The sequence below is a fragment of the Falco peregrinus genome, chromosome 14 (genome assembly GCF_023634155.1).
Source record: "Falco peregrinus isolate bFalPer1 chromosome 14, bFalPer1.pri, whole genome shotgun sequence".
Taxonomy (NCBI): Eukaryota; Metazoa; Chordata; class Aves; order Falconiformes; family Falconidae; genus Falco; species Falco peregrinus.
In genome coordinates this window covers 6,132,210-6,157,982 of record NC_073734.1, presented here as the reverse complement: position 1 = coordinate 6,157,982, position 25,773 = coordinate 6,132,210, and the positions used below count along the sequence as shown (strand labels likewise).

General features: G+C 39.3%; 1 protein-coding gene across 1 annotated transcript; it reads right to left on the bottom strand.

The window, feature by feature from the left end:
• Positions 1-1,737: 1,737 nt before the first annotated feature.
• ZDHHC7 (zinc finger DHHC-type palmitoyltransferase 7) lies at positions 1,738-25,773 on the bottom strand. Its single transcript, XM_055818476.1, has 8 exons — positions 25,604-25,773; positions 19,131-19,216; positions 14,914-15,236; positions 12,004-12,128; positions 6,885-6,981; positions 6,333-6,414; positions 4,946-5,076; positions 1,738-3,967 (listed from the first exon to the last, which is right to left on the bottom strand). The coding sequence occupies exons 3-8, from the start codon at positions 15,217-15,219 to the stop codon at positions 3,791-3,793; spliced, it is 918 nt and encodes a 305-aa protein (XP_055674451.1). The 5' UTR covers positions 15,220-15,236; positions 19,131-19,216; positions 25,604-25,773; the 3' UTR covers positions 1,738-3,790.

Here is a 25,773-nt window from a genome sequence, read left to right as displayed (position 1 = left end):
ATACGAATCATGCATCTCTGACAGTAAAGTCCGTAAATTATCGATTTCCTTACCAATTATAACATTTGGATTTATTAACACTGAACCTAGGTCTTATATTAACTTTATCCTGCACTGCAATATTGTAAGAAATTGCAGAAATATTCCGGAGGTGCCAATTATCACTTATTAAGAAACTAAGACTGTGATCGCTTTGATGCATGCTGGCTATTTTCCACAACTCTGTTTGGGTGCACCAAGAGCAATGTGCATTTCAGTAGCATATATGCTACTGCAACGCAGTCAGGCAATACTGCAAAAACTGAATTACAGTATTTTCTCCATGAAGAAATTCAGAGCACAAGAAAAATAATATTAAAAATGTAACGAACTTACCAGCCAAGAAACACCAATCCATATTCAACCACAAAGTACACTGTATGAATTGAACTGTTACTCTGTTCAGAGGAATAACACTTAAAAAAATATAAATACAGAACTGTAATGCTGGTGCATTTCATTTTAGTGTTATTAACAGAGTCAAGAATCATTTTATAGTCCAATTTCTGTATTTCAAAACCTATTATGCCACTTTCTTTCTCCAACAGCATTGAATACATTCACATATTGACACAGAGCCAATAGAAAGAAGTGAGAACAATCACAGAAACACAACACTTCAGCATAGGATAGCTGTAAAAAAGTCTGTAAATGTATTCTCACTTGCCACTACTGCAGTCTAAGACTTCAGAAAGAGTTCATGAAACAACCTGACATTACGACTAGAAATTAAACAAGAAAATAAAAAGGAGATAAATTAGCAGGATCCATCTGCAGAGACATCTGTTCCATTTGGAGAGTAAACAAGCTCTTCCTTAAAATATATGTAAACACAGCACAGCCTAACTGTTGTGGCACATAAATATAATCAAATCATTAACCTGCTTAAATATACAAGAAGCAGTGGCACAAAGTTCACGTTTGGAGCTGTTTTCTCCATGGAAACAACAGTGTATGGGAAGTGTGATATTATACCCAGGAAAGGTACCACAGTATTTTTTAGAATTATTGCGAACAGGAAATTAATTGCTTCCAATCTCCATCCTTTACTGCCTTTCTAAACTTTGTTTCCTGTTGCTCTGTTAACATCTACCCAAATTGCTGCTTTCTAGGCTGCATAACTGTCTTGATATCAGTTTCAACCTGGTCACAGATTATATGTAGACAGCCTTCTCTGGGCCCAAATAAATATTATATAGTATTCTTTAAGTTCCAGCATAATTAGACTCAAACAGAAAACTGAGCTCCTCCTTTCTTTGCATCTGAAACTACAGAAATAGTGGAAAAAAGTCAACATTTGCGCAGCGAAACTAGGAAGTCCAAATGTGTATTTTACACAAACACCTTGCAAGTGTGAAGCCTGAGATACTTGGTTAAGAATTTTCAAACAGCAAGTGTTCACCCTGTGTTTTCTCACTCAACTTAGACAAATAGGTCCTAATAAGATAAGCAGTTACAGCAGAGGATGCAGAAAAGGAAACGCCCAAGGGCTAAGCAGTTAGCATAGCTTAAAACCCTTAATAAGCAGAGTAGCATCTTCACTTTGGAGCAATATCAGCTGTTACTTGATACACATATATAAATTACAAGCCAAAGGATGTAAAAATTAAAAGCAACCATTACCCTGAAGTTGCTGCAATCTAAATATATGTGAATATGCACATACATGTGCAAAAAAAGTGACATACAGAGCAGAAGTTAATCAACTAAGACTTCAATTCATTACTTTATTTTTTCTTTTACATTAAAAAAATTACAACGTAACAAGGGTTTGAAAAGCCGAGTAAACCTGATTTCACACACGCACACACTTGCTAAGTCACTGGTTTCAACCGCTTGAAGTGATATTTTCTGATTTTCGTCAGGATATTTTATTAAACAGTATACACATTAAGAGCCTCATGACAAAGCCAAACACATTTTTTCCCCAATCTTTAAGATGTGCAACTGAATATGCAAAGATTCCTGTGGAACTTCCAACTTTCCCCTCAGTTACACAAGACTTAGTTTTCTGGATTTGACTGCAATTTCATTGGATGTGTCCACCTAGAAATTCTCCAGTATTACATACACATGATCCCCCCCCAAGCAAAGTGAACATATTACATAGTATTGCACGGTTTTGTTCGCAGGGCCATAGATAATAAATGGATCCCTTAATAATTTCACCCATCCAATGGTACAAAACCTGATGAAACTGGAATCGAGATGCCACAAACAGTTACAAACAAATGGAGAAGCAGGTCACTGAAAAAAGAAAGTATAGCTTCTGTATGTAAACTTTATAATGCAAGATTTTTCAGCATGTTGAACTGCTTGAGGTGGGACAGATCATGAGCAAAAGCAAGAACAGGACAATTTTAAGGCAAGTCCCAGAACAGGGAGCTATTTACTTTCTAGGCACGATTTCAAACTATGCATCAAGGCTCCTGCTTTATCTTTTATATTGTCAGTAATTTATAGAACAGATTAGCAATAATACAAAATATAGTCTAAGTAATTTTTAAAGAATCCACTTTTAGCTGAATTTCATTACTTGCAGCTTGTAGTTCATTACTTGCAGATTTATAAACATTTCTTAGCACTACTGTTGTTTGTCAGGCCCACAATAAAGCAGTTCTAGATCTATATTGCTCTCATTTCTTGGAATTATTTTGAATTTAACAGTTTTCCAACCAGAACTACTTTCTCCTATGGCAGATCTTTCTACATTTAAGATCAGTTGTACTTAGAAAGAGGCAACATCCCTCATTTCTGATGTCTTTGTTCAAGGGATCATTAACAGCTCTCCTATGAAAAGTCTGTACAATACAAAAGGGGCAGAGAAAGACCTTACAAAGACAACTGTTTTCTGTTAATTAACTCCAATCTGCAGTACATTCATTTTCATCTCACACAAGAGGATAAAGTCACTGGTCCCACTCATCCCTGCAGAGGACTAGATATGATCCTTAAACATCTACACTTAAGTTCCTCTAGAATCAATGCATTAAGAATTGGAGATGCATATCTGAGGGCAGAATCTAGCCCACAGCCGGTCGTTAAAAGTGTTGTTTGCAGAAGATTTAGAACTTACCTAAATGCCATATGAGATTAATACTGCCAAACACAAGACATGCTTCTGTGAGCCTGGGAAGACACTTGGCAGGGGTGTAACAGTGCCTCTGATGTGTTATGCTGTTATGTGCACCAGTCCTTTGAATCACTTGCATATGAGGAATGTGTGCCTGAAGTGGGACACAAGAGTACAGCTCTGTTTATTAGGACAAGCTGAAATATAAATTGTAACTCAACAAACCACTATTCCCTGAAAAGTGGATTTAGAAGGCTAGGTCTCATTTGAGATCAACTTTCACCATAATGCTCCTCCTTATGATTGACAACTGCACCTAAGTATATACTTCTTATAAAAACACACAGGTAATACCCCGAACATTTATCAAATGAAAAGGGCTTAACAAAAATGGATAATTAATCTCAGAAAATAAATTACAGTAGCATGACAACATTTGGCTTCTTTAGTGTGACCACGTGCTTTTCCTTCGTTATCTTGCTGTTAAGACCATTACAGATCCAGTTCGCGGCTCTGAAAGTCAATGAGATGTCTGTGACGATAAACGTAGAAAACTCTGCTTGCTACAAGCAAATGTCTGATATCAGTTTCACCTGGTCACAGATTACATGTAGACAGCCTTCTCTGGCCCCAAATAAATATTATATAGTATTCTTGTAAGTTCCAGCATAATTAGACTCAAACAGAAAATTCAGCTCCTCCTTTCTTTGCTCTCAGTAGAAGTCGCCTGATTTGAAATCCTGCAAAAGGACTGATCCACAAGAGTGAAGGCTGACCCCCAAAAACAGATTTCATTCCTTCCCAACGTAGTCGCCGCTCCCATGTCGGCTTTTCACTCTTCAGTCTTTCAATCTCCTGTATATAAGCAGACACGCAGCGATGCACTGTTAAGTGTGAAGTTTAGTAACATCTAATAGCAGTTATCAACACTGATGCCTATTTTGCATTCTTTTAATGGGTACAGGGCAGAAGACTTAGAACACAAAACGTGTACAGGAAGGCTGCTCTACCTCTACCTCTTCCCTCCTCAAACTAAAGGGCAAACTGACCAGAAAAGCTGGTGTTACAGTAAAGGACCTGCATGCAATATACCTACACCACAAATTGTCTACTCAGTTAATGAATCCAGACAAGGTTTCTAAGAAGGCTCCTGTACTGCAACTACTGAAGCCAGGCTTACTCTCCCAAATACTTTATTTTGATGACCATTTTTTATACTTCCCATTAACGAAGGCTCGATATTTATCAATTATCTTCCACATTTCACAGTTATTTTTCAGTACAGAAGTACATTTTCAAACAGCCTCACATAAGAAAAATTCTGAACAGCCACAAGGTTCCAGTTCCCTATGTTTCCAGTCAATTATCCGTCACAAAACATCCTCCCTAAGGCTTAATACTGCAGATCTAAGGCCAAGGGAGCCAAAGGTCCAAACTATGGTTATACTCAAAGTGTATCAAAGTAGAGGAAGGTGTGACGGGTTGATACAAGATCGCTAGTTTCAATCTAAACCAGACCAAAGCAGACATTTCTCCTGACACATAGGAGTTTGTGACGGCAAGTCTGAACTGAAGTCAGAAACTGCAATCTTTGTAATTGAAAACCTAATTATAAAATATATGTCAGAAAAGCAAATAATGCAGTAACTTCTGTTAGAAAGCAAACCCCAAGAAAGCATTTCAATCCTTATAATTGTAGAAAATAAAAATTATGAGCTATTTCAGATCTGGGGTTCTCTCCCAAATAAGAGCTTCCCCTCATGCAAATAAAACAATATCTAACCACATCTTCCGAGAATAATTGTTATAGCATACATAAGTAGAGGTCTTTACCGTTTCATCATTGCATATTGAGTGGATTTGGGTGCCAAACATGACTGCAGTGAAAGTGAGAAACAGAAAACCCTCAAGGCACAAGAAGATCATCAGGATCACAGTTACAGGTGGGGAGAAGTCACTGCATTCTGTGGAAACATTATATGTAGTTATAAATATTTTTTTTTCATAAATTATAGAGCCTGTTCATACTGAGACATCCCCTCTACAACAAACAGCCATAAAAGCTAAATATCTGCCTCCTGAAACAGCATTTCACAATTAAAACAAACTTCTGATTTCTAGCACTGCAGCAGCTTTATTGGCTGCCCAAGGAAATAAAAAATTTTATGGAGGTAACACTTTCGACTTCCTACGAAGTACATGGTACTGCATTACTGCAATCCTGCCTCAGTATTTCAAGAATATCAAATAAATGTTTGCACATGAGACTATTTAAGTACTCTGAACTGCACATATATAAAGATGAGATCAGCCTGACATTTCACGCATGACAAAAGCTGTAAAAACCATCAACACTGTCAGCTCCGACTCACTAGTTAATCCAGATGTTCCATTTTGCTGGGATAGCTTTATTTTTTTTTTTTAATGTACCATACAATGTAATCAGGTTCTGACTTACACTTACAGTCACATCTCTGGAGATCCTCTGATCAACCGACTAACTCAATTATAGTTAAACAAGAAATTGGACAGTATACAGGAAGCAGAATGTTTCAAGTAAAAAAAAAAAATGACTAAAATTCCATCCATTTAGCAGAATATTCAGCAAAAAACAATCACACAGATTCCCCTGTTGCTTCAGGTACCAGGAAGAACACGTGATCAACCATCTTCTGTCAAAAGCACAAGATCAGAATGAGCTCTGGCACAATGGAACATTAAGAAATGCAAGGCAGGGGCCTCAACAAACAACTGGGACAGTTTAGGACATTTCTTTTCTACAGGAGCCCCACAGTTGACTCCAGTAACAGAATGAGGGAGAAATTTGTTTAAGTTTCAGCTGTCGTTCACAGAATTGTCGTGGAACACACAAAGCCCAGCTGGCAGCTTCAGATAATACACTGCTGAGGTGGTGGAGGACCAGCTATCTGTTTCCTTTCTATTACAGAGGCAGTAAATTTTTGCTGTGTGGAAAGGGAGTGAGAATGCCCTTGACACCCACAGCTCTTACAGTAAATGACTAAATTAAAGAAAGATAGATATTTTTTAAAATAACTAAATAAAAAGGACGGGTAAACAGGTATGAGATATTTTCAGGACCTCACTTTAGAAAGATCGAAGTCCTTTAATATTTCACTCACGGGACTAAAATAGGTGGAATGCTATGACTTTCCCCTACTATCTGCTACATTATGACAGTGAAAGTTAAGTATTTGCTTACCAGTCCACTGCCCTCGGACACAGGAGAAAAACTGAAACCCACACAGTATGAGCGCATGAGCTGAAATTAGGGCTATATACATCTGGAAATAAGAGAGAGTGCTTACTTTTGACTGCTGCCAGGTAGTAAATCAGACATTCCTTTCAGCCAGTCTTCACCACTGCACAGCGAATATACTTTCCTATTTCAATTTTTAATTCAATACAACAATGTAAAAACAAATTCTAATTAAGCTTCAATCTAAAAACATGGGCAACAGTGAAAGTTTAAGGATTAGCTCCCTAAATCACAGTATCATTTCACCAATTGTTACTACATAAAACACAGCAGAATTAAGGTAGTTTAAAATAACAGCACTTTACAACATTAAAATTGAGTATGAGCAAAAATATCCTCCTGCTTAGAGAATATCATACACAGAAGGAAGAAAAATAAAACCCCAATACAGAACAATTGTGCCCTTAAGCCATTACTCACTACTAAGCACAATCAAAAGTGTTACAATCAAGGTAGATTCAGACCAAAATCAAGCTGCTGTTGATTTTCACTTACCGTAAACAGAACAAAAAATCTCTGATTTTTCTCCCCCACACAATTATTCACCCATGGGCAGTGGTGATCCATCTTTCGAATACATCGTTTGCAAATACTGAAGGAAAGGAAAAGAGACTTCTGTTGAGAAACAATACTTTGCATTTTAATGCAGGGACAAGGGCATCCAGTAGTCATGAGACGATGTGCTGAAATCTTTCTTGACAAACTGTAAACAGTGATTTTATTTGCAATTCTTTAAAGGAACTATTTGCTCACGTAAAATTCAGGTTTTGGTTGTTACAAAACTCACTGTGTACTTAAGATACTCTTCACTGGAGAAAAACAGTATTAATACGAGAATCACTGCATATCCAAACACAGAATCATGTGAATCCAGCAACTTGTTTTAGACATTTGTGGCACTCAATGAGCAAAGCTTCAGCTCTTTTTAGATTCAGTATTAAAAAAACCTTCCCTTCTGGACAAGATTTTTTTAGACAAAGTAATTGGTTCATTTAGAGACTTTCAAGTTGTTAGTTTGAGAATTGGAAAAAAAACCCCACATCTTCAAGACAGAAATTGTCACTCCAGAGGTTTCAACTGGCCATACAATTCTAAACATAGGCAATCAAAACCTCAACTGAAAAACAACTTACAGTATCATGCCTCACTTCCTCAACGTAAAACAAAAATATGGAAACTGTAAGCAGCACACATTCTTTGTCTACTTGTTAATGAATACTTAAACATCAGTGGGTTTTGCTAGTTCTGCAACTAACTGCTTAGCTTCTCCCCAGTTTTGAGTCAAGGTTATTTCCAGAAAAGTATGTCAATAACTCCATTTTACATCTGCTAGGCCATACAGCACCAGAGGGCTCATTTCTCTTATACTCAAGCCCATCTGCAGCCAACATGAACAGTTCTACAATACAAACAGAACAGTTGCAACACGCGTTGGAAGTTCTTCCATAAACGAATAGCTTAAGTAATGCTGATATTTTATTTTCCTAGCTTTGTACTTAAGATAGCCACACACTCAAAGTGTTCCAGATTTTCCTGCAGAATATCCAAAATATTAAGCATTTTCATTTCAGCAGTTATAAAGCCAAATAAGCTTAAAAAACCCGCAGGCACTATTATTCAAAATCCTTTGTTTTTAACACATGCTTATTTACGTATGGAGTGCCGCACTTAAAAGCCACAAAGCAAAGCTAGATGACTGTCACTAGAGTGAAGAAAAGGAGGGGTGTCAGTGAGACATCAATGCTCCCAGGCATAAAGAAGTTTTTAAGTCATCAATATGCATGATTGTAAGGCAATTCAGCAAAGGGCAGAAGATACTCCTGTGCAGCTCATATGAAAGAATCCCAAACCTCTCACTGCTCCTCTGAAGCTCCCTTTGTCCCGAGTTATCATAACCCAGTTCCTACACACCCACTGCCTCTTGTTTTATATGGACATTAAAGACAATTAATCCTCTGATACAAATAACTTTTTAAGTAGTGCCCAGTTACCCATGAAAATCCCAATACCATAACTAAACACCGCAACCATTCTCCAGCGCAGAAGACACAGGTGTCAGTCAAGGGAAAACATTCAGAAGGCTCTCCAAAAGATTTTCATTTAATAACCTGCTGCCTGTAAGTTCAGCCTCTCATTAATCTTCCAAGCTCGGCGGGAAGGCGAGCTAACTCCAGTTGTAATGTAACACAGAATATATACTGTCACTCTAAAAAGAATATTAATGTGAAGTACTGAGTAAAATCACATCCAGACTCAATCGAGCCAAACACTGGAGGATGTGAGGTGGGCAGGACTCACTTTTGCTCATTCAGTATTCCTCACAAGCCCACACAGAGCTCTCCAAGACACCAGATGTCTGGAACCCTGCCTTCATTTCTTATCTCACACCACGACTCGGCGAACACTTCCAGCCAACAAACCCTGAGCAATGCTTAGAACAGTGGTTCTGCTCCTCCTACCCCTGTCACTTGTATTCTAGTCCTTCCCCTGTCCAAGCAGCAAGAGTTTGGGGAAGTCAGTCCATTAGCTGCAACCTCGGTCATTTCACTGTGCGTGAACACTTAGGCCTTACACAAGAGGGAGGAGCAATGTGGTAGCGAGAACCAGCAGCTGGACAAAGGAAGGTCTTCACCAGCTTGGCACTGCTGCTGAATGCACTCGGGCAACTGCAGGGGCAATTACAGTTGTGAATGCCAAAGACAACGTTCAGAAAGACACAGCTAATGGCTTAAGAGAAATTGGTCTGGATAACAGAAATTCACAGGAAGCCTGATGCAAGCATCTCAGTGAACTGATCCTGAACAACAGCTCCCCACACACACAGGAGGGCACTCAGAATAAACTAGAAATATTGACAGCTGCACTCCTTCAGTGAAAATGAAACGGCATTCACTCAGCATAAGCCTCTTCCTTATGCTCAAAATTTTAACTGGTTAGTAAAACCTCAGTTTAATGTATTTCGCTGAAGCTTGATATTTAGCTGTTAAAAAAGTTTCTTGTTCTTTGTCGTATCACTAATGTGTATTATGGAGCTACTTTTCATCCTTAAAAGAACTGCTGCAGTGTTGCACAACAATTTTCATAACTGCATTGTAAGAGTCTCTTCTGTTAATAATTTACCACTCAAAACATGCACTGTGGCTTTGAGTATATTTCCCAACAGGAACCAACTTCAATTTCCATTTTCAAGTCTCTTCTATAAACAAATTGCCACTTTGACTACTTGGGACTAGACCATCCTTTTAGTGTCCTTGGAATGGGTTTGTAAGCCAGTAAAAAGTTGGCAGTATAATCAAACAAATCGTTTTTTCTATTTGGTAAACTTCCGCAGCGCTAAATCTATGGCAAAGAATCAGATTCTAGTAGCTGGTTTCCAGCCCATTTACCTGTCTATGTAGCACATGTTCAAGAAATTACAAAAAATTCCTTTTTTTTTTACTTAAGAAAAGTTAACAGCAGCTAGTAGTAGTATGTATGAGTAACAGAAACGAAGACAATTAAACCAGATATCCAACTGCCGAGAAAAACATGACAGCAGGCTTACAAAAGGACAGCATATACACTTTCAGAGTCTGGCTTTCTCTTGCAGATGTTCTGTGCAGCCAGTTATGCATGGTGCAAGCACCAAAATGCATCCTTTGCTCTTACGTGGAACACCTCACAGCATATTTTTACCAAGGCATAAAAAATGAAACAATACACAAGACATGCAAAGCTAGGTCCCTAAACCAGCGGCTAGTGAAAACAAACCCTTTGAAAGTATCACAGGTTTCCTTCACTGTAGACACTACCCATTCTTAATCTGTTTTAACAACAAATGTTCCTCACATTCTTGCTATAAACAATGTATTTGAAGTCCCCACTTAGTTTATTTTTCTTCTTCTTCCACAAAGAAGTATTTTTTTGATCAACATTGCCTAAACTGGGATCACAGGCTACTGGAACATCCAACATAACACAGCACCTGCTCAGGATAACAGCCCACATGTATCCAAGGGACTCTGCAGGGCTTGCCTGAAACCTATATAGTTTTTAGTTCCAGGTCTAACAGATAAGCACTGCCCACACAGCTGCACGGGCTCTAGGCTCTCCAATACTCCAGCTTTTTTGCTCAGATACAGAGTTCAACATAAGATGTCTTCATGCAGGGCTACTTCCAAATTAGTAAATCCTATCAGGACCAAAGATACGGGAAATACTTTACCAAGATACCTGCTAAGTCTCTGTAGGAACCAGCCTAAATGTGAGATGAGAAAAATTAGCAAGATCCAGCCTACACTCAGAAGAGGCTCTCAGGTGTCCCTTTACCACATCCCATGAACACAATGAACACCTGAACAGACTGCACAAAATTGTTTTGGATCCCCTGAGATTAACAGCTTATATTCTGCCACGAGAAAGCGGCTGTGCTGCTTCCACCCCCAGGCCCATCAAGCAGTCGGTTCAGCTATGTTCACGTAACGCTACCAAAGCTAATAAATCCAGCCAGAACCAAACCGACTGCACACAAAGGCAGGCCCGGTATCTGCGTCCATGCAAAAGCTAAACAACACCACAGATAACCTAACTGAAGATAATTCTATACTTCGCTATTTATGCATGAAACTTTTCCCTTCACACTCCAGATACAAAAACCCACTCACATCTGAGAGCAGAACAAGATTTCAGTGCCAAGGCTGAGTATTTATAATGGAAATAGCTTCTCAGCCATAACTTTCACACAGAGAAGTGACATACACAGAGACATTTAATTTAGAAACCACAAATCTACAGAATAATTTCAAGAGTCCTGACAAGACTTCACTCTGTTCTTTTGACAGGCACTAACTCAGAGAGTTAAATGTAATATACCACACAATTCAAGACACATCACTCCTCACACCTAGAGGGCCACCAGAAACATTTACATATTTATGTAAGTCTTAATTATGCAGGCATATCTATTTTCAACTCTCACACAATAAACATTACAAATGCATATCCACAGTGCCTAAAAACTCAAAAGATTGAGAATTAAAAATGGATACATTTACTATCTCTTCTATAGCATGCTTAGTTCAAATTACCATCCCTTCTGTCCTTATTAAAATGAATCTTTAATAAGAAGTGCATTTTACCAATTATGTATATAACTCTGGGAAAATAATCTGCCAACTCACATACAGCTTTAAATGACACACTACGAAGACATGACAACACAAATCAAAGTGATAGTTTAAAACTGATCTGTATTTTCTTAATTTAAGGTTGAAGAAGTAATTTCTTAATTCAGCTTCCATCAGAAATCTCCTTGAGATTCTTCCTTTTGCCCTGCATTATCAACAGCACACTAATTACAATGACAAACAGAAAAAAATATTCAAAGATCAAAAAGTATTTCAGACACCACAGTATGATTATTTTTAAAGCTTCTTTGAATCTCTTGCTTCTTTCCCCTCATCCACATTCATTTCTGGCCGTAGTACATTATATTTACAAAATACTCTGCAACATATGAATTTGAAAGTTTATTTGATATCAAAAGGAATTTGTGGGAAAAACTAACACACAAGTATCAGGAACATTATTCCAAGACTCAATATACATAACTGCTTTAAAGAAAACCAGGGCATACCTGCAATGGTGTGCACGCTCAGGTTTGATACTACAGCACTTTGGACATTTGTAGATCACTTCTCCTGGTTTCAGTTGCAAATTATCCATGTATTCTTTAGTGGCATTTCCTTTGGGTACAGCCCCCTGAAATAATTCCAATTAAAGAACAGAAAGCTTCTTAAATGGTATGAGAGCATTTAAAAGAACACTTTATAGACTTAATACCAGTAATCTCAGGATAATTGCTGAAACAAGTTAATTTATTCAAAGCTAGTCCACCACAAACCAGAATCTTTTCCAAATGAATAAATTACCTCTGCTTGACCTCACATTCAGTTTCATTTCAGCAAGATTCATGTATGCCCAAGTACTAGCATAATTCTGATAGAATCTACTGTCACCAGCATACATAAAATGAAGAGCAAGACATCTTTACATGCAGGTACAAGCCCTACAGGTACAGTATTTGCTGAGAAGTTACTCTGAACAGCCACTGCTAAGAGACGCGCTTTCTTATGGCAGCATACATTAATTGCGACGATGTTCAATTATTAGGCCAAGCCATCCACAAAAGTCAAATCAGCAACAACTACTTGAAAGATGTTATTTCAGCTCTCTGAATCCAAGATTTAGCCACCTGCCCCATGTACACAAGTTTTTGAGAACCAACAGTCAACCTTTTTTCCTTTATACTTAAGCTTTTAGTTTGGACGCTGTCAGTATTAACCATCTTCTTTATTCTACATCCCCTGCTGCCTTCTGCCACTGTGACAGTACGCACAGCTACATGGTAAACAGCTGAAGAAACTGATCCGGAAGAAAAATAACCCATCAGCAAAATAAATTATTTTTTACCGATCAGTTCTCTGAGCCACAAAGCTGCATTAGCAGCTGTTTTAACACACTAAGGAAGATGATGAACAGACAGGAACAGCAGGCAGGACTGCATCTTCCAGTAACAATATTAATCTAAAGTCTTGAGAGATCCAAATCTAACTTTGGATTAGTAAGAATTAAATAATAGACAGTACCACTGTCACCTTGCTTATTTATAGAGCTAATGGCTTATCCGTGACAGAAAGTGACTGTAAAATATACCGGGACGTGAAATGAAAGTGTAATGGCCTTTCTGTACCAGCTCCTCCAGGCCAGCACGTACTTCACACAGGGATAGCCTTCTCCAGGTTAACTTAAATCATCTACAACATTCTATAAATATTTCTCATGCAAAAAAAGCCCTCTGGCAACATCATCACTTCACATAAATACCTTAAGGAAGTTTTTGGGACAGACTTAAGAAAGCAGCAGGCACTTCAGATTCAATTGCAAAAGACCTTTCTACTTCAGCAGAAACTTTCTGTTGCCTATGGCATGGAATAACAATCTTGTGGTTTGCATTGCCCGAGACACAGCCCAAGTTCTGCCCCAGAACTCTTTGGCTAAGTGGTGCTTCAAACTTGAGCCAGCTGGCCTTTTCTGGGGTACAAACTGAAAGATTCTTAAACACTCATGTTGTATTGCTGAAGCGCTTTTTGCAATATGAATGTTCTCATTGAAGTTAATACTTTGGTGTAAACACGGTGAGTTATCTCAGAGAGAACTCCTAAAGCACAAATTTATCTTGTTCCAGGTAAATTTATGCTCATAAAACACATCACACATTCACCTATTCACCTGTCACTAAGGATGGTAACTTCAGGCCATGCTTTTAGCATTCTGCTGATAAAAATATGCTCTATTTACAAAACAACTTTAATAGTCTCAGACAGTCACCAATTCCTTTCACTAAAAAATACGGTTTTGTAGTTATAAGAGTAAATTTAATTCACATATGTTTTGAGGCAATTTATTCCTTTTTTCCTTCAATCTTAGCTCCTATCACACAGTCATGTCTTCCATTCTGGGAGTCAGCAGGAAAGGGGTGGAGAAAAAAAGGTAGTGATTCACCTCAATTTCTATCATGTTTTATCCATAAAGAACAACATAGCTCTAGAAAGACACACAGTTTTACCAGGAGATATTTTTAAGCAATCTATCTTTAAACCACTAACTTTCTTAGCTGTCACAGTCTGTGGAAGTTGTAACATTTCATCACTGGGTGTGGGCTCAGAAGTAAATCAAAGACCTAGAAAATTAACTACAACACCCTGCTGTTTTTTAACACTCCCGTAACTTCTATATACACGTCTACGTCTCAAAAATCTGGGGAAAATAGATGTTTTTCCCCCTTACCCCTCTCTCCCCAAATGTATTACCTAAAAAAAAAAAAAAAAAAAGTAATAGATGTTTGTACAAAACAATTTCATCTCTTGAACTCTTGAATTAAAGAGTAGAAGTCCTAAAAAATAAGTACTTTCAAGACCTCTTACACATACACCATTCCAATGTAAGTTCAACTTAAATCTCCCATCCTGCTGACTCCAAATACCTAAACACAATAATGCATGAACCATGCAGGACAGCAGTTCTTGCTTTATGCCAATACATTACTGAGGTTTTTCAGCATGTCTACCTGTAAAAGTTCCTTCACATGTCATAAATAGAAGGTACATTTAAAATGATACAACAGGATGAATTTTGAAAACACATCTGATGAAAAAAAGAAAGAAAAATTAGGACAGAAAAGACCAAAGCTTAATTAGCTTCATCAGAATGTGGGTTGATATTTTACAAATAAAGTATTTCTCATGAGCCTACCTCTCACTTATAAACTGATTTTATACTGCCTGCTCCTCAAGATCAAAACTATTTATAGTTTCATTAACAGAACAACAGGAAAAGTACAGGTCATCTCTTTACCTTCAGGGTTTTGAATCTAACACTACTTTTCCTGGTGGGAAAAGACTTATTGATACCACTTCAAATTTCTCTGCAGATTGTGAGTTACATGAGAGAACAACCCAACGTCAAGGAACGATTGCATACTTACTGGATCAGTTAGCATAGTTCTCAGGTGTGATGACAAAGCTAGTACTGCCAAGCAGTTAAAGAGAACACCGTTGATCACAGAGTACCAAAAGTCTTTGGAAGGCAGCAACATGACAAAAGTCACTACGAAGTCTGCATAGACAACCAGAAGCCATGTCATTATAGCACAGACCATACCACAGCCATCTCGGATAAACCAAACCCTCTCTGCCATGTCGGCCTCTGAGGAAGAGGAATCGTAGCTGTCATTTTCAGCAAGAAGTGGGTGGTGCTCAACATCACGGAATCTGTGCCCTGATGACTGCATGGTTTTCTGGCCTTGCCCTGCAGGAAGCAAAGATACCATTATTATGCACAAGGAAACTGGAAATACAGGCAGGTCTCACTTTTTATTTCTGTAAGATAAAACATATCCAAGTTCAACATAGATTACTCACGTTTTGATCAAAACCTGAACAGTTCTATGATTAGATAAAGACAAAGTTTTTCTGTAATCAAAAGATACAAATTTATGAAGTTTCATCAACAATTTTGTAAGCCATTTACTGAGTTTTATAATCCTGTAACTTTTTTTTTAAATCATTGTGTTGGGTTTTTGTAACAAGGTTTTGGTAGCAGAGGGACTACAGGGGTGGCTTCTGTGAGAAGCTGCTAGAAGCTTCCCCTATGTCCGATGGAGCCAATGCCAGCTGACTCCAAGATGGACCCGCTTCTGGCCAAGGCCAAGCCCAAGCCCATCAGCAAATGTGGTAGTGCCTCTGGAATAACGTAGTTAAGAAGGGGAAAAAAAAAAAACCCTGCACACCAGCAATTACAGCCAGGACAGAGAAGTGAGGATATGTGAGAGCAACAACTCTGCAGACAGCAAGGCCAGTGCAGAAGGAGGCCGGAGGGGCTCCAGGCGCCGGAGCAGAGATTCCCCTGCAGCCCGTGGTGAAGCCCACTGTGAGGCAGGCTGTGCCTCCAGCCCATGGAGGTCCATGGTGGAGCAGACACCCACCTGCAGCCCACGGATGGCCCTGCACCAGAGCAGCGGGATGCCTGAAGGAGGCCGTGACCCCATGGGAAGCCCATGCTGGAGCAGGCTCCCAGCAGGACCGGGGAGAAAGGAGCCCAGGCTAGGGCAGGTTTGCTGGTAGGACTTGTGACCCCACGAGGACCCAGGCTGAAGCAGGCTGCTCTTGAAGAACTGCAGCCCGTGGGAAGGACTCATGTTGGAGAAGTTCATGGAGGACTGTCTCCCGTGGGAGGGACCCCATGCTGGAGCAGGGGCAGAGTGTAAGGCACCCTCCCCACCAGGAGGAAGAAGCAGCAGAGACACAGTATGATGAACTGACCACAGCCCCGTTCCCTGTCCCCCTGCAATGCTGGAGGGGAGGAGGTAGAGAAAACTAGCAGTAAAGTTGAGCCTGGGAAGAAGGGAGGGGTGAGGGGAAGGTGTTTTAAGATTTACTTTTTAATAACCCTAGTCTGATTTGATTGGTAATAAATCAAGCTAACTTCCCCAGGTTGAATCTGGTTTGCCTGTGACAGTAGCCAGTGAATGATCTCTCCCTGCCCTCATACCTACCCATGAGCCTTTCATTGTATTTTCTCTCCCCTGCCCAGCTGAGGAGGGGAGTGACAGAGCGGCTTTGGTGGGCACCTGGCATCCAGCCAGGGTCAACCCACCACAGTTGTGCAACGTCAGTGCTTGACAAAGGGATTTTAGAAGGGTTTCATTTCCATCTCGCTGTGCCTGTAAACCATTCTTCCTCTCTTGTTAAAAATGCAACTTCTTTCTTTTATCTCAAACTAAAATGGCAAAGTCTTCACTAAATTTCAGCTCTCAGAAAACAGCAAATTATGGCGCCAGACTGTTGACTTTTCATACTGCTCCAGCAACCCAGGAACAGCAGAAGGAAAATAACAGAATGGAAATAAAGCTGTTCTAGTACATTGCTCACAACAAAAAACACAAGCAAGTTAGAAAGCAGCTAAATTTGTTGACAAAAGCACTATTGTGTTGGAAAAACCACAAACCTGTTACAAAGATGTACTGGATAACGTACAAAATGGTCTCAGATCAGACCAAACTTAAGGGAAACAAATGGTAGTGATTAAATCAGCATGGCAATGGGTTGCATGAATCAGACTTTCAGAGAACACATTAATTAATTTCATGAAAACTCTTTTACGGCTTTGTTGCTGTTCCAACGTGGAACAAAAACAAGATTTGAAACCTTAATAGTTTTCATGAAAACAGAATTATTTTCCAGACATCTCTAACAAGCAAAGATATAGAATGGCAGAACTGAAGTGCTATCAACAAACAGGAGACGAATTAAAGCTTAAACATTATGCATCAACAATAACATAGTACTTTAAAAGTATACGGTGTTCTAAAAATCATATTGATTCATGCTATTAAAGGCCATGTGTGAGAGAAACTTGAAAGCATTTATATTGATTGATGACAGCCACGCAGAAGTCTCCCGTTTTTTCCTCTTATTAATGGTAGCCTATGTATGACTGGTAGAAATTATGGCTCTTCAATTTACATCCTGAGACCCTGAATCTAGGAACACTTTGTTAGTCTAAAATGGTCAAAGTGACTATTACCAGGCAAAGAGACTCACACTGAGATAGTTTTCAGATGAAGCTATGAATTTCTAAAGCCTTTAAGAAAGTCTCAGTCCTATTACCAGGAATCAGAGAAACATATTCTGCCCATTAAATCGTTCTGACCCTTAAGCCTTAAGGCTAGAATAGGCAGGAATAATCCAAGAGACTAGAAATGAAGACAAGTATATGCAGATTGCAGCGTAGGGATCCCAGAGCAACAGCGAAATAGCTGAGATACTCATAGGACAGAGTTAAGCGTGGGCTACATTCTCTGGTTGTGAAACAGAACAAACTGAAATACAGCTCTAGTGCTTGGATCTAGTCACTAACAATGCAATATTACAATTTCTAGCAGTTACACTGTGGTTTTTACCCACATGTTGGGTCTTCTGGGTTTGTTTTTTTTTCCACATGCAAGTCCCCTCTCTTACCAGAACGCAGCTACTAAGCCATGGGTGAAGGTAGTCACATACTACAAAAGCATACCTTAGAAAGGAATAAAATTCACCTCCCTTAAAAGCAATTCAAGCTTAACTTAACCTAGATAAGGACCTCTTTTCAGCCACTTTAAATTATCCTAATCTTTCTGAATGTTTACAGTGTAAATTACCATCTTTGCCAATTAACTTCAATGGCACATTGGGACATCAACCACCCCTCCTGGTCAAGACTTGTGAAAGAAAATGCAAGTTTCATAAAGCCTACATAATCAGCAGCTGGAACATGAAGATAACTAGACAAATCAGCTATTATTTCAGCAAAAATAGGCACATAAAACTTTTAAGAAATGTTATTGTCTAGCACTCATAAAAAAAAAAAGGACCCACAGAAAAGCATGTACAATAAACTTTCAGCCAAGCCTTGAGGATGCCCAACAAATGCTCTAAAAAGCCAAAATTCTTCTAAAGAGGTAAGTGGCAGTACTGCAGAAACAGTCCAATACAGTGCATTCACATGTCAGCATTTTGTCCAAGTATTTTTTCACTGGCAAATTCTGGTTTTGTTAACTCAAATTTAGGGTAAACTCAATCAAATTCACAATGGCAAAAGTACTAGCTTTTTCCAATTTTTCAGTATTATTTTTCCCCCGATTTTATCTTTTTGTTTAAAAAAGTCAGTACATAAGTAATTTGGAACATTTTTCAAATATAATGCCATCTTTCTTTTTTTTCCCCACTAAAGAACTCTTTAGAAATCCTACCCCTTCAAGACCTCCTGCCACACAGATGTTTTGAAGTGTTTGCGAGGAATCAACGAATCAAGACCAACCTCCCAATTCTGAAGCTTCCTACAGAACACAGATTTGAAATGCCTTCCAGCTAAGGTGCAATACTTCAGGAGAAGAAATATAGAATTATTTTTCAATCAAGGCGAGTTTTCAGCTGCTCAAGTCAATAAGTACATTAAACAAGAACAGACATGAAGATTCTGGGTGAAAAAAGAAGTCGATCGGTATCTGTGTATGTCACGACAAATATGAATTTTAGATCAATTCTGCAAGCAACTCCTTTAGCATACAAATGAAATTGCATAAAATTGTTGTAATTTCTTTGTTGAACTGTATTAAAGACAACCAAGATTTTTTTTAGTACAACAGAAAAAAGACCCACATACCTCACAAATGTTTTGTATGTTATTCTGACATCACGTCCATCCTTTGGGCTATCCTAGGCTATTCACATAGTCATATCTGCTGTAATCTGAAAAAATATCATCAACAAACTGATTAGTAAAGCACTCCTGCTTCATTAGGAAAGTAGTGTTAAGCACAAATAATATATATAGTAGTACTTTGAAACATGCTGCATGTACTTTACAGCAGACAAGTTTCTGACCAAGAGGAAAAAAACTTTTAGATTAATCTATCAACCTAAAAAACTCCAGCTTTCAAGTGCTTCCAGTAACATTGTATCTGTCTTGTTCATTGTTTTTTAAGGCGAGTTGGATATCCAGTCTTTAACATTATGGATTAATGCATCCAAAGACACATTACTACTTTCTTCTGCTTGCCACTCCTACATGACTAAGAGATGCGCTATGCAAAAAATAATAACCTTACTTGATCGTCTTCAGAGCTTACGGCAAGGTTTTTGATAGCAGGTTATTAATAACAAGTATACATGCCTACCACTAATCTTACAAATGTAAGATAAGATAGGAAAAATTGTTTTGACTCAATTATTAGATCAAGCTATGGCTAATTTAAAATTCCAGAATCTATATATAAAAAGAAATGGCCCACAAGTACACCAGAGGGAATATATGCTTAGAAAGTTCCCCTTGCTAGAATTCCACCATATAGGCAAATAATTACCATACAACTTATGATATACAGATCAGTATAAGGACTGAAATGCTAGCATAAGCCATTCTAACTATGCTTAATTCGTCAACACGATTGTTCCATGATCTTGAATCGCATTCCTTCCTTTCCACAAGGACATAATACTCAAATCCAACACAGACTGCATAAAGTAAGTAAACATCAGTAATTTTAAATGTGTAGAAAACTTCCTTTTTCATAATGAGAGGAGGAGGAAGACACAATTTTATTTAGAAAACCAGGTATTTCAAAGCTTGAAAATTTTAGCAGTTAACTTTTGGAAATCACCATGTGATTTGGAAATCACCACGTCAATGGCATGTGAAGTGGGACTGCAGCACAAAAGCTTGAGTTAGATTTCTACTTGGAGAAGAGAACAGAAGAGGTGTGGGCCTGAATTTCTGACTGGAAAAGTTAGTGCTCACATGCACGCTGCACAGAAAGCACTGCTGCACTGGTTTCTGGCAAATTAAGTTGGGACCCCTGCCCTGCGCAGCAACATTGACTGTCATGGCCACTCTCTCACCCAGACCTACTGCAAACTGTAACATCTGTCTGGCAATTCAATCCTTGATATGTGATCAAGGAAGATTTTCTTGCTTTGTTTTATATCGTACAGGATAAAACAACAAGCTGGAAGTAGGAATTTCCAATTTCTGTCCGATTAGAATTGTCTGAAGAAGTACCAAGGTTTATTTCTTCAGGATGTTTGCATTTCCAGCATTTAAAATAAGCTTCACTCTTGCATTTGGAAGGTTAATTTAAATTAATACATTTTGAGTAATGTAAGGATTCTGACATTTAACAGCTATAGAAAATATGAAGCCACTAACTTGTAAAGGAAAGCTTCTGAAACTAAGCTTGTTAGAAAAAAATATTTCAAATGCAACATTACCAATGGAGTTCTCCAGTTTACATTTTCAAATTTTGCTGATTCAAGGGGAATTATACCAATACAGACTTTCCCTGAAAATGAGAAGCCTCTTGTCTTGTATTTCAACAAACTCATATATTCCACTGCAATCCTAAAAAGTAATGCAAATACTTATTATGCACATACAACTGCGAGAAGCTACTGATTGTTTTCTGGTTTGCTTTATAAATAAGCTTTTATACTTCTGTTAAGCAAGTTTTCACAATATTGTGAAATCCACCATCATTAAGTTGTCATTGACATGGCATTTTGTGGAAGCTGAGTAGAAACACATAAAAAGAAGACAAGTGTATCACATTAATTTGCAATGTCACCCACCCATTCTCTGACTTGAAGATGACAAGCAATAGAAGATATGCTAAGCCTCTGCAGGTGAAATAGTGAAGTCAGAGTAATCACTTGAAATTATTAACAGAGAATTTATTGACAGGACACGGACATGACTTGTTTAGTCAGTTCCCTAACCCTAAATGCAATTCTGTGCAAAATGTCGGTGTTTATCACAGCCTCATCAGTTACTGGTTTATGTGGAAGTGCCGCCACAGTTCAGCTTTTGTGAGCATAACAGATGTAATCATTCTCATGTGATTTCTCCCTCCCCTTCCATCTCCCCACTCCTGTACGTCATTCTCCTCTCCAGCTGCCTACACCATTACCCCCCACCTTGGTCCACTTCAAGGGGAAGAGGATCAATGTTGGAAAAGCACTTAGACTTTATGAAGAGCTAAGAATCCCCACTGAGATGCTCACAGATTTCCTCTAGACTATTAATTTATTGGCTTCAAGGTCTGTCCTAATCAAATTTACTTTGAGTCTTTGCTGTATAGTTGAAGTGCAAACCTTCAAGGCAAAGCATTACATTTCAAGCCCTAATATGCCAAGAAACAGTTCTTAATTTGACCTTTTAAAAATCTTTATCTAGCATTGGAAGATAACACTAAATTATTCAGTGTTTCATGCAAAATATCATCTGCTTGCACACAATAAACCTCATCTAACACAGCTCCACTCCTAGGTGTTATTCAGAATTCTCAGGTTAAGAATGCCTCATCTGACCTGCACTTCACTGTTAATGAAACATAGGCCCAAAACGTAGATACAGTATTGGAATAAAAAAAGCTTTTGCATAAATTACATTATAAACTCATGATCACTGGAAAGATGATCTTGTAAAATGACTGTGCCTAAGATGGTTTTAGTTTTCCAATAGGGCTAAAGAAGATCCACCGTAACAGGAAATCTCCCTTCCCTAAGTTTACTGGAAGAAGGCCACCAAGGGCATTGGGAAGATAAGTGATACAATATAATCGTTGTATGATGACGTCCCTGTGCCGTTAATTAAATCAAAAAGGGCACCTCAAGGCTAACCACACTCCTTTTCCTGAATATTATTTCAGGAAGAAAGGAAAAACGTTGAGGGGGGATAAGATTTTTCTTTTTATAAAAAGATATACAGAAAGAATTTATATACAGGCTAAAAATCCATCAGATGTCAAAGCCTAAATCTTTTTTTTTTGGTTACTTTTTCCTTCAAGCTACACAATGGACAGTTCCTCAGATTCCTCATGTTTCAGTTACCACGCAGTAAAGAGAACGTCTTTATTTCAACACTGCTGATTGCATCCTGGTAAGTCAATAGGTGTAGGCCACTAACAGATATTGCACACTAGAGTAATAATCCTGCAGCGCTTACATACGATGGATTTAAATCCTACCTAGAGAGCAAAGCCTTGGTGGCAAATCAAAATAACAGAACTGTAGTCTCATTAAAAAGTTACAGTGTTACATTAATAACTGCCAAAATTTTAACTAAACCAGGTGGGCACATCTACTACTGCATCCAACTCCATGGACAATTTGGACCATTAACTGCTGACAGATAAATGGCCATCAGATAATGTCTAGACGTAATCATGCCTAATTTAAGTGAAAAACCTACTTTCTATTACAGATACATGCAAGCCAAACTGCAAAGCCATTTAATAAGTAAACTGCGGCTTGTTTCAACTTCTTCTCAGTGACTAGTCTAGCAAACAACCTCACAGCAAACAAATCAAACTACTCCAGTAACTATATCAACCACTAACCACACTGAAAACCCCTTAGCTCAGCCCCAGCAACTGCACAAGGAGCCCTCTGCTAGGGCTTTACGGCTGACCTTTCCCAGCAGCCACAACATGTAAGAACAGCTAGAGTAGCAAGTATTAAGAAGAACCAGTCCATCAACCACAAACCCAATTTAGCCCTGACTCAACTTCTGCTATCTGTAACTACAAAGAGATATGCCCAACACTGTGCACGCAACGTAGGAAAGAGCAGCTGAAATGGCTTGTGATGGCAACCCATGATACAACCCTAAAGTGTTATCAGCTTATCCCCAAATCTGTCCCACACCCTCAGTGGCATAGCTCATCATCTCTCTATATCCTTGTCCCTTTTGCTCCAACTTGATATATTTTGTACCATATTTATCTCATGAATTTCCTGTTTATGTCTTGTAGCCTGTCTTTGTACTGACCAATATCTGCTCTACTGCCCAGACAGGGACACTTTACAGCGGAAACTGTGATGCTGTTTATATGCAAACACCCAGCAAAACATTCAAGGGACACTCTTCAGTGGTACATATTTAACAAAGAAAACTTTCACGCTATTGTAATGATTCTCCTTATGCCAGCAAGTGCCAGGCCATAGGAAAACACGGCAATTGTTTCTTTTCGGCTCTGAAAAGGGAATATGCTTCTTCTAAATAACCTCAGAAAAAGAGTATATAGAAGGAGCACTTTGGCATAAGTATGCGTGCCTTACTGCAGAGCTGGTCATCTACTTACTTATGTCTTTACGCCAGCAACATCTTTACAAACACCCTCAAAATCCAGAAATGAGAAGCCAGGGTAAAACAAGTTATCGAAAATGAAAGAAAAAAAAAAACCCAACATATATTCAGAACACATATTTATAAAAAGTAATAAAGAACTTTGCTATCACAAATGAATCTGACAGATCTGTCATTTTTCCATAAGCAAGAAAATAATATCCAAGATATTCAGCATGATATCTTTTAGATAGCAGTTTTTCCCCCCGTGGATGTAGAAGTCAAAGAAAATATATTTCACTAGACTTTGGTGCCCAGCAAAGATACACATTATCCAATACATGAAGAGTTCATTGAGCTAAAATAGCAAGGACAGAACGCTTCTGGATTAAAGAACCACCTTCAACTGAGAGAAGGACAAACCCACAATCTACGGCTAGGCTTTTTATCTTAGCTCTTTTGGAACAGGGCCACAAACTCAGAATCAGATTAGATTCCAGAAAGCTAGATGCTTAAACCATTATCAGCATTGTTATGTGGAAACTGAAAGCTTTACTCCTTTGCCAAAAGCAACTGGATGAATCACATTCTACTTTAGAGTATAATTTTTTAATTCTAGCTTTTGCACTCATCACTGTATGCTATAACCTCAAACTCAACTGGAGACAGCTTGGGTATCACGTATACTGATTACTCTGTGATATCAGACTGGCAAGCACATTCTTCTGTCAGTTATACCCACATCCACATGTGTTTCTTCCTTCCAGGTTCCAAAAAGTAGTATCATAGATCAGAGCTGGATTTCTTGCACTAGCAATTTTCAATATCAATTAAAAGAATGCGAAAGCCTTTGTTTCAATAGTTCCTCATAACAGACATATATAAAGCCTCACATTTCCTCCGTATTCTTCAACTTCAGCCTTTCAACTGCTGCAAAATTCTATCACCTTCTTCAAAAGATCTATGCCTTCCTAAAAGGGATAAAAAAGAAATCCACCAGATATGTATGATACAAAATATACCACACTGGAGCCAAATCAAGAAAGTTTCAGAGATGAAAAGTATTATCAATTTCTTTTAGCCACAAAGAGCTTTCAGCTACTTAACTCTACAATCTAAAACCGCTAAAATTTCACATCAGCTTCATCTGCTAATGAATCAGTACAGCTCTACTTTATCTGTAAATTTTCAAAGTCAGAGAGCATCCACTTCAAAAGATCTAATTTAAGCCTGTTAATATGAACAGTCACAGTGTCTTCAACCTAATTATGTCTTCAGCAAACAGCTACATCACTGTAATTCAGCATCCATTATATATCTGTATATGCAGTACAGAAAATCGCCAACAATTTCCCAACCCTTTTTTTCACGGCGCAGATCACATACGTGCCGTGCTGTACGAATCTACCCTCTCATTTTTCAGAGTGTGAACTATTTGCACTCCCACTTCCTGTAAGTGCTGTGCTTCCCTCCTGGAAACAGGGCACGCCAGCACCACATAAATCAGCAGAACTCCCAAGATCAAGTGCTAGGATGCCACGGAACAGCCTGGCGTGTCACATGGAAACTGCTGCTCCCTCCCTTCGGCTTCCCACGGCGGCACCTGAACGCCACAACTGAGCCGTGCTGGGGCACGGGGACACTTCCATGCACTCGTTCCCATGGCTGCTGACAGATGGGGTGTGTGTTAATTTATTATTTTTTTTTAATAACCCGAAAAGCGGCAGGAGCACAGCCAGGACCCAGACACGCCGCTAAGAACTGACACCAAGCACCAGCAGGGACGGCGGCCGCCGGCGCGCCCGGCCCTCACCCGACCCGCCGCCGGCGAGGGCGATCCCCGCTAACCTTCCCCGCCCGCCCTTGGCCGGGCCACCGCGCTCCGTCCCCGCGGGACCGGGGCTCCGCCAGGGCCGGGGGAAGCGCGGGGGAGGCCGGCGGCGGCGGAGGGTCCCTCAGGGGAACCGGCCGGGCGAGGGGTCCGTGGCCGGGGGAGGGAACGAGAGCGGATTTACCTCAGCAGCGGCGGCCCCGCCGCCCTCAGAGCTGCGGCTGGCGCCGTGCCGGCGGCGCGCTGGGGCGAGCCGGGGCCGAGCCCCCGCCGCTGGAGCGCCGTGCCCGCCACCGTGCCCGCGGCCGGGCGCTCCGCGGAGCCGAGTCCCCCCGGAAGCGGGAAGGGCACCGC